At 45.9% G+C, this 10,000-nt stretch overlaps 1 protein-coding gene across 1 annotated transcript in view; it reads left to right on the top strand.

Moving 5' to 3' along the window:
* The window catches only part of LOC123499276, a 23,474-nt gene extending 16,788 nt beyond the window's left edge, over window positions 1-6,686 (top strand). Inside the window, exons 5-9 of the mRNA XM_045247077.1 lie at window positions 109-245; window positions 1,164-1,315; window positions 1,424-1,436; window positions 1,501-1,595; window positions 5,004-6,686. Of these exons, the coding sequence (XP_045103012.1) occupies window positions 109-245; window positions 1,164-1,315; window positions 1,424-1,436; window positions 1,501-1,595; window positions 5,004-5,685 (1,079 nt within the window). The 3' untranslated portion in view covers window positions 5,686-6,686. The remainder of the gene's footprint in view (window positions 1-108; window positions 246-1,163; window positions 1,316-1,423; window positions 1,437-1,500; window positions 1,596-5,003) is intronic.
* Window positions 6,687-10,000: the final 3,314 nt, after the last annotated feature.

Genomic DNA, 10,000 nt, shown 5'->3' with positions numbered 1-10,000 from the left:
AGAGAGAAGCAGTGGTGAATAGCCCTGGAATGGAGGTCTAAGATGCGAGCTAAACAGTATAATGTCTCTTCTAACATGTACTTGTGGGTGTGGTCGTGTCCGCGGCAGGTTTGTCCAATGTGAGCAGCGCCAGCTCCAGCAGTGGCGGCAGCTACCGCAGTGGCGTCAGGGAGGCCAAGCTAAGCCGCCCCGTCACGCTGTACTCCAGCAAGCGGATCCCCGCGGGCAAGAAAGTGCGATACACGGTGAGTCTGTTTGGATTTCAGGGGAATCTGTTGCCTGAGAATGTTCGTACTGTGAGTAGCCTGTTGTACATATTATATATATATATATATATATATATATATATATATATATATATATATATATATATATATATATATATATATATATATATATATATATATATATATATATATATATATATATATATATATATATATATATATATATATATATATATATATATATATATATATATATATATATATATATATATATATATATATATATATATATATATATATATATATATATATATATATATATATATATATATATATATATATATATATATATATATATATATATATATATATATATATATATATATATATATATATATATATATATATATATATATATATATATATATATATATATATATATATATATATATATATATATATATATATATATATATATATATATATATATATATATATATATATATATATATATATATATATATATATATATATATATATATATATATATATATATATATATATATATATATATATATATATATATATATATATATATATATATATATATATATATATATATATATATATATATATATATATATATATATATATATATATATATATATATATATATATATATATATATATATATATATATATATATATATATATATATATATATATATATATACAATAAATAAAATGAAAACAAAAGATGTTTCTCCCAGTTATGAGACGGACATTAGTGTGTAAATTTGGCGGTAATTTATGTCATGGCGTAATATTCCCTTAACAAAGGAAAGCCACACATGGCCAGCGGCAATCCTTCCCTTTAGGTTTAGGGTGTGCATACTTTACACGAGTCTGTCCTATAGACGCCGTTCTCTGCGGCAGGTGTCGAGCAAGAGTGGCGCCCGCAGCAAGGAGCCGCTCAAGGGAGGGCTGCCGCAGATCAGGATTGATGAGTACCACGAACCAGCGTGTCGCCCTCCCCCAGTGTCCAGGCCTCCCAGGGTCCACATAAGGAGAACAAAGTGGCTCCACAGGTAAACTTTCCCGGTTAATGGGGGGGGGGGCAGGGCCAGGGACAGGGCAAAGGGAAGGAGAAAGTGCATTGGCTTAGCAGGATAGCGGGACAGTGGGACATGGCTTAGTGCTGTGGGGCTTGTAATAACTACTGTATGTAGCACATCAACAATGCTCGTGACTAACACAATGGCCATGCTTGCAGGAGGCGCTGGGGCGGTTGCCCACCATCAAGGAATACACGGAGTTCATCACGGAGAAGGAGATGGAGAAGGAAAAATCATCGTCAACTAGAATAAGGTGGGCCCCGCCTTTCCTCGCCGCCACTCACTTCCTGGGTCACTCCCCCAGTTTGAGACATAAAGGCCGCCTTGGTGGCCAGAATATCATAATACATAGTGTGTGTCACCTACGAACACTGTTGCAGCCTAGATACATCTGTTCCATAGTATATCACAGTCAATATATATATATATATATATATATATATATATATATATATATATATATATATATATATATATATATATATATATATATATATATATATATATATATATATATATATATATATATATATATATATATATATATATATATATATATATATATATATATATATATATATAAGGCTTTTGCCAGCAGGCTTGAGCAAATCTATCATGATCATGTGTTATTCCATAGCATATAAGGAACCCTTTATAACAGTAAGACTGGGGTGCTTCCTATAAAACATAAAATCCCCTGGGGTATTCCATAGCTTGTAAGGTGATGATGATGATGATGATGATGATGATGATGATAACAATGTGATACCACCGTTTGCTGTTCAGTGACTCAACAAACTCTCCTTGTGGCCTTACGCAGGGCTTTGTAAGAAATGGAAGGCGAGGGGGAGAGTGAGAGGGGGTAACTGCAGCAAACCGTATCAACCAACTGTTTTAAGGAGGAGTTAAAGAGTCACCCGAAGAGTTAAGTGATTGGTGGGGGCCTACTAAGTGTTGAGTGTTGGAAGGGTTCGCCTCTACACTACTATTATCTCTGTGAAAACTCTCATATCTGATGCTGCTTGTGTCTCATAACGGCTCATGATTGTCGTGTTTCACTACTTACTACTTGTAGGCTAACACTGGCTGCACAGTTTTAACCTTCCATCGTCTCTCTCTTTGCCACCTTCACTACACACTTACCTGACAGCTTCGTTAACTAACTCCCCCGCCCCCAGACGTAGCCACTAGCGCAGCGGCCCAACAGTGTGGGTGGCACCTCCGTCAGGCACCATCCTCCCCAGCCCTGGCTCCCCGCGGCCCGCACGCTCCACGCTCCACGCCTCACGTTTCACGCCCGCTAGGCCTTCCTTCTCAGAAACAAAATCCAACATCCTTTAGACATCCATTACTATTTTACTTGATGTGTCCTCGTTTTGATCACTTCAACTTCACAACCAGGAAAAACTGATTTTTTTATAATTTTTGTGACGCCATAAACCTATTTTATGCAACAATCAGTCTAACAACGATTGGCATTCAAACATTCATAACATTCAATATTTTCCAGAATTCTTCCTTCGCCTTGCACAGTGCACGGGAATAAAGGAAAGCTTCTTTTACCAAACAATAACAAAACCTGGCGCGGTTTGATTTATTCATTAAGTTTTATACGGCACAATAACAGGTCCTTAAGATGCCGTTGTGTGGTGGACGGGCGCCACACGAGGCCAGCGGCACTGTCTGACGAGCTATAGGGCAGTGTGCCGAGGCCTTGCGTGGCGCCGCCTGCTGACATAATGGCACACTCTGGGAGATCCTTCAGCCGTCATAGTAGAGACCTTCTAAACTCTAAAGTGTAAACAGAGTTGTGTTATCACCGAGGTCTGTGATTGGCTGGCAGCACTGGGCAGGGTGTTGTGTTTTGCCTTGCGCAATCGCCGAACACCTGACCAAAGGAATGCGTCTTATATTAGTGACCACGAGTGAGTGATGAGCAGTGCGGCGTGATTGCCTTCCTATTGACGGGTGGCGTGCGCTAGCGGATGGTGTGTGTGTGTGTGTGTGTGTGTGTGTGTGTGTGTGTGTGTGTGTGTGTGTGTGTGTGTGTGTGTGTGTGGGATAGTGGTGAGAGTGGGTATTGTACGAATGACGTGAGAAGAATGTGTGGCATGGCATTAAGTGAGGATAAAAGTCAAACACAGCGTTGCCTCATTTAAGGAAAGGCGAAGCTGTGTTGTCACGTGGACTCCGGTGATTCTCGCGGTGACAGCGTTTGCCAAACATAATATATCTATCTCTCAAAGTCACAATGAAGCAAGTGACATACGTCTGCCTCTTAGAGGGTCTCTACCATGGCCTCGCTCTCTGCGTTAACAAAGCGCTGCTGCTGTTACTCCGGCAGCGATGGCGGCGGTGGCGACGGCGGCGTGGTGCGCGGCGCGGCGCGGTGCGGGCGGCGGGAGCGGCAGGAGCCCATCCCACTCTCCACTGCCTCTTTCTGAAGAGGTGTTTCGCCCCGGCATGAGCATGACACTCTTGACTTAACCGTGTTGCGGCCACAGCATGAAGCAGGCTTCCCACACACTCCCCTTTCACCTACCTTGTTCTGGAATATAAATCAACACACTGTAGCGTCTATAAGTCTTTTAAAAAAATGCACTTTTTTCATAAATTAATGGAAATCATTTGTGCTGTTTTGCTGTGATAAGGATGTTTTTTTTTTCAAATTCTAGTATCCATGCACACTTTACACTTATTTTTCATATATCCTTTTTTGAATATATATATATATATATATATATATATATATATATATATATATATATATATATATATATATATATATATATATATATATATATATATATATATATATATATATATATATATATATATATATATATATATATATATATATATATATATATATATATATATATATATGCACACGACTCTATCTCCCCAGCTGACCCACGTGTTACTAGACCTTTGTTCACAGTTGTTGTTGAAGCACAAAGCATTTGAGGCGTTCCTCGTACCGGCGCTCTAGGACACTCCACCCTACTGTGCAGCGTGCGGCCCTCAGCTCCACCTCCTCAATACACTAAAAAGTCACCATCCCCTGTCTCCCTACTACTCGCCAGCCGCCAGCCACACCAGCCCTTGCCATCACACACCACCAAACACTCCACTAACGCCACACACAAGGCACTCACTCTGCCACTGCCACACACCACACCAGCCTGATCACTGCCACACCAACACTCGTGCTGCACACATACACATACACATACACACACACACACACACTCACACACCTGCACTGCACACCATAACACTAAGCGCGACACACAGCCTCATACGCACCACGCAGCCCACGCGCGCGCACACACACACACACACACACACACACACACACACACACACACTCTGTATACAGCACTACACAGCACAGCTCTGTACACAGCACTACACAGCACACATTGCCTTACACACATGCACGCGCTCACACACACACACACACACACACACACACACACACACACACACACACACACACAGTGGGGCAATATCAAAGCACACAATCCAGCAGAGGTAAAGGTCGGACAAACGCACACACACACACACACACACACACACACACACACACACACACACACACACACACACATCTCTGAGCTGATCCATGACGCGCCACTCACTCTCTCCCCTCCTGCAGGTGTGCCCAGAAGCTAGTGAGTCAGATCGAGCACCAGCACGGCGTCCCCGCTCGGTCTCACAGTCCCCGGCCCATCGCTTTCATCGCCCCGTCCTCAGCCAGGCCCTCTTCCGTGGCTGCCGCCGCGGGCACCCTAAGAGGCGGTAGAACCACAGGAGGCGGCGGTCTACAGGCCCACAAAATGTCCAGATCCCCATCGGCGTCACCGTCGGGAGCCTCCAGCACCAGAAGCACGCCGGACAAAGGGCGTCGAGGGTCGGCCAGTTCCTCAGCTTCCCTCAGGAGCAATGCATCCCTGGCCAGTGGCGCTTCCGTTAAGAGCAGTGCTTCTACTCTCAGCAACGCCTCCTACATGAGTGCCTCTTCGGTCAAGAGCGTGGCCTCCGCCAAGAGCGGGGCGTCGGTAAAGAGCGGGGCGTCGGTGAAGAGCGGGGCGTCGGCCAAGAGCGGGGCCTCGGTGAAGAGTGGCACGTCGGGCCGCAGCAGCACGTCCACCGTGAAGGCTGCCAAGGGCGGCTCCAGCCTCAAGAAGGAGCCAGAAAGCAAAGGCGTCAGGAGAAAAGATGCCAATGACAAGAAGCAAGAGACTAACGAAAAGAGACCCAAGCAAAACAAAGGGGAGAGTAAGATCAAGATGCTCAAGAAAAGGTTTGAAGGCAAGGAGTACATGAGACTCCAGTAACAACCAACCAACCAACCACTCCAGCACCGCCCGACCAACCAACCAACCGACCAACTGTTCCCACCAGCCCGCCCGGCCCCCGCCTTCCCTACGAGCCGTCTTCCTGTGCCGCCGCCCAGGGGACCCCCTACATATCTCCACAGTGTGTGTGTGTGTGTGTGTGTGTGTGTGTGTGTGTGTGTGTGTCCGCGAGCCTGTCCCGCCTCTGGGTTGCAGGGGCGGGGCGCTAATGCAGTGTAACATGCCTAGACAGCGAGCAGGGGATCACTCCATCCAATATCCCTTCAGTAATTTTTGACCAGGAATATTATCAACCTGTGGTGGCTGCACGCCCAACCCCCGCCTCCTGCCCCACGCCCGAGGGCAAGGCGGCGCTGGCGCTGCCCGCGACCGCCAAGCCCTCATCAGATACAAAGTTACACTCCTTCCATTAGCCTTAAGATTGACAGTCTCTGTGTGTTAGGACTTCCACGTATTTCTTCCTTATTCTAATCAAAACTTTGGCTTCACCTGCTGGACGCGGCGTCCGGTCGCCACGGCCGCGGCCGTTACGCGTTGTTACGCATATTACGACGTAACGTAGAGGTAGCTACGTGCCACCCGTCATCACTCCGGCACTGCTGCGGGTCTCGCCGGACCGCGGGGGGAGAGGGGCCCAACTGGCAGTGCAGGAATGCTGAGCAGCCTCCCCCCAGGGGTCCCCACGGAGCTAGCAGGCCGCCGGACGCTAGGGACGTGTCTCGCACACTGTACGTAACAGTATGTAGGTCTTGGCCTGGTGAGGTCGATGACTCCTTAGCTCAATAGTTCTCTAAGTCCTGCAGTCAAAAGATAGTAAATAGATTTCATGATACCAATCCTTTGATCATTCTTACCTAAACATTTGCATTGAACACGCTTGTTGTATTGCTCCCCCGTCCTCACGTCTTCCCGCGCCTGTAATATCTTTCCTCTCTCCTCTCTCTCATCCATATTTATATTAATAAAAATTATCACAGACCACACCTTACTTCCCTGCGCTATCTGGGGAGGGCTGAGTGCAGCGGGAGCTAAGCAGGCAACGAAGTAAGGGACAAGAGGTGGTCAGGTTTGTCCCCCACCAGATTTGTGAGACATATCCCTATACAACACCAAGACATGTGGCGCGGCTGGGTTTCCTCATGAGTAACACTGTATTGACAGATGTAGGACAACCATCGCTCTAGATGGAAAGAGTTCATTCTTGACAGCACAGCAGCAGCAGTAGGTGAGTCTAACGTAGTTAGTCTAGAAGCAAATGTATGCAAATCACATTAACTGATGCTTGTATATATGTAAGAATTCTATGGATTACTGCACAAACTATATACAGCCCTGTGCTGCTAGTGCTCACTGAGGTGTCCCGCAGTGTGTGAGGAACAGACCCATATACAAGTACAAACTTATGTGATTTGCCTTTCTATGTTTTTTTCAAAAGTGCAGGACATCCCGTGAGTTAAGGTACAGTACATACTTTGGGATTCGACACCAAGAAATTCTAAGTCTAAAATATTCTATATACATATACATATGCTTTACTTTACGAGAAATTAAAATTTGAAGTTCGTTGGTTTTAGTCCCGGTATCTATCACATATGATGCTCTCTAGAACGTCAGCCAGGTGAACGCAACTTCCCACAGCAGTAACCTCCCAATAAACAGCGTAAACTCACGAGCGCTTTACCTCTGCACTAGCCACCCGCCCTGCCACCTCGAGCTGGCGTACTAAGATCGAGTTTAAGCTGTTTACTGGGAGGTTACTGCTGTGGTTGGGGCGCCACAGTGGGGAGTTGGGTTCACCTGGCTGGTGTTCTGGAGAGCATCAGTGGATACCGGAATTAAAACCAACGAACTTTAAATTTCAATCTCTCGCAAAATAAAGTATTTTCGACTTATAATTGGTATCGGATCCCAAATTATGTTCCTTAACACACCATTTATAAAAGCAGCGGCGGGCAGCGTCCTCACGTGGCGAGGAGCGGCCACGACAGCTGGTGGGCGGCGTCTGCCAGTATACACTCGGCCCACGCGTCACCCGAGCCGCTGCCTGCCTGCCTCCCTACCTCACAGGCTTCACCTGCCTGGTGAGGGTGGCATCACCCACAGGTCTTATAATTAGTGGCGCACCTGTCGCACCTTTATAAGGCAGCGAAGCTCTTCCTCGTCTTCTCCCAGCCTCACACTTGACAGGCGGGACAAGGTTCACCCTCGCGCTAGCTGGGAATTTCATACTGCTAGGCGAGGAGAGGAAAGCGAGGCGTACGCGGGTCTGCGGCTTAGAGAGCAAACACTAAGAGTGGATGGGCAAATCTTTCCTTTCGCCACCAGAACCAACTGGTCATTCCTCCATCTCCGTGGTCCATGTCTCGTTCCACGCCCGCGAAGGAAGGACAGACGCCGCCCGCCAGATGGGACGGAAGTGAGAATGCCCGAGGCGCGCTCGGGCAGGTCTGAGGAACACCTGGCGCCAGCAAGGAGCGAGTGGCCGACACGATGCAGCGCGGAAAAGGCTTACTACGTAATACGCAACACTTTTTCAGACTCCACATTGCTCGAAAAATGGTTAAAAGATAAGAAACGGAGCCAGGATCTACACACACACACACACACACACACACACACACACACACACACACACACACACACACACACACACACGGCCCGGTAGCTCAGTGGTTAGAGCGCTGGCTTCACAAGCCAGATGACCGGGGTTCGATTCCCCGGCCGGGTGGAGATATTTGGGTGTGTCTCCTTTCACGTGTAGCCCCTGTTCACCTAGCAGTGAGGGATGTAAATCGAGGAGTTGTGACCTTGTTGTCTCGGTGTGTGGTGTGTGCCTGGTCTCAGGCCTATCCGAAGATCGGAAATAATGAGCTCTGAGCTCGTTCCGTAGGGTAACGTCTGGCTGTCTCGTCAAAGACTGCAGCAGATCAAACAGTGAATTACACACACACACACACACACACACACACACACACACACACACACACACACAAACGAAAAAGAAGCAGAAGAAGAAAAAGGCACCAACCAAAGACGAGCTGGAGACCAAATGACCAGGAAAATTAAATAAATAAAAATAAACGAAATAGAAAAAATACACAAACTTGGAAAAAATAAACAAAAAAGCTAAACCACTCTTCATCACACAAAAACCACTCTTCATCACCACATACCACCACACACTACTACAACCACACAACACCACATCACACCACCGCAGCGCACGCCAACCACCACCAAACACCACCACAAACCATCGATCCGCCTGCCAACCACCACCACACCAACACACACTACCGCACGCCGAGCTGTACCACACAACACACACCACCACACACCAGGCAATGCAGTAGGAGCAAAAAAATATACATATATACATACATACATACATACATACATACAAACACCAATGACACACGACGTGTACTCAAGGGCGGGGCATAGCTGACCTTTCCAGAGACTCTCCTTAGTAAATGTGAGAAGGTCAACTTGCATTCTCCTCTCCCCTAACTCTCTCTCTCTCTCTCTCTCTCTCTCTCTCTCTCTCTCTCCCATATAATTTCTCCAATACTAAATTCTTCTCCCATTCTCCTTCCCCCGTCTTTATCCTTCTACAGTTACTTTCTTCTTTCCTTCTCTTCCTCCTCTCCAATCCTCCTCTCCTCTCGTTAGGGTTAATAATATGAAACTATTTATCGTTAATGAGAGAGAGAGAGAGAGAGAGAGAGAGAGAGAGAGAGAGAGAGAGAGAGAGAGAGAGAGAGAGAGAGAGAGAGAGAGAGAGAGAGATTACATGACAGTCACATCCATAACTTGTTCTCACGATAACACACACACACACACACACACACACACACACACACACACACACACACACACACACACACACACACACACACACACACACACACACACCGTAAAGATAAAGCTCCTTAATTAATATGACATAACCAAGCCTGTTTCATCAATGTGTGGGAGGATTATGGCAAGTTTTGTTAAGGAAATGTTTTTACGTTGGAAAAAGGAAAAAAAAAAGAACTGAGAGAAATTTACCGGAAGGGAACTCATGTGTGTGTGTGTGTGTGTGTGTGTGTGTGTGTGTGTGTGTGTGTGTGTGTGTGTGTGTGTGTGTGTTGAAGCAGCCCCTTTAATTCCCTTATTCCACTTAAACCATTCCCAAAGTGGATCAGCAGTCCCATACCTTCATTATTCATCCCCGCCTGCCCCCGCCCCCGCCCCGCCAGCCCTGTCATTAGTGAGAGGGAGATAAAAACTTTATTTAGTGCGAGGAGAA

The sequence above is a fragment of the Portunus trituberculatus genome, chromosome 49, assembly GCF_017591435.1.
Source record: "Portunus trituberculatus isolate SZX2019 chromosome 49, ASM1759143v1, whole genome shotgun sequence".
NCBI classification, from domain to species: Eukaryota; Metazoa; Arthropoda; class Malacostraca; order Decapoda; family Portunidae; genus Portunus; species Portunus trituberculatus.
This window is presented reverse-complemented; position numbering and strand designations above follow the sequence as displayed.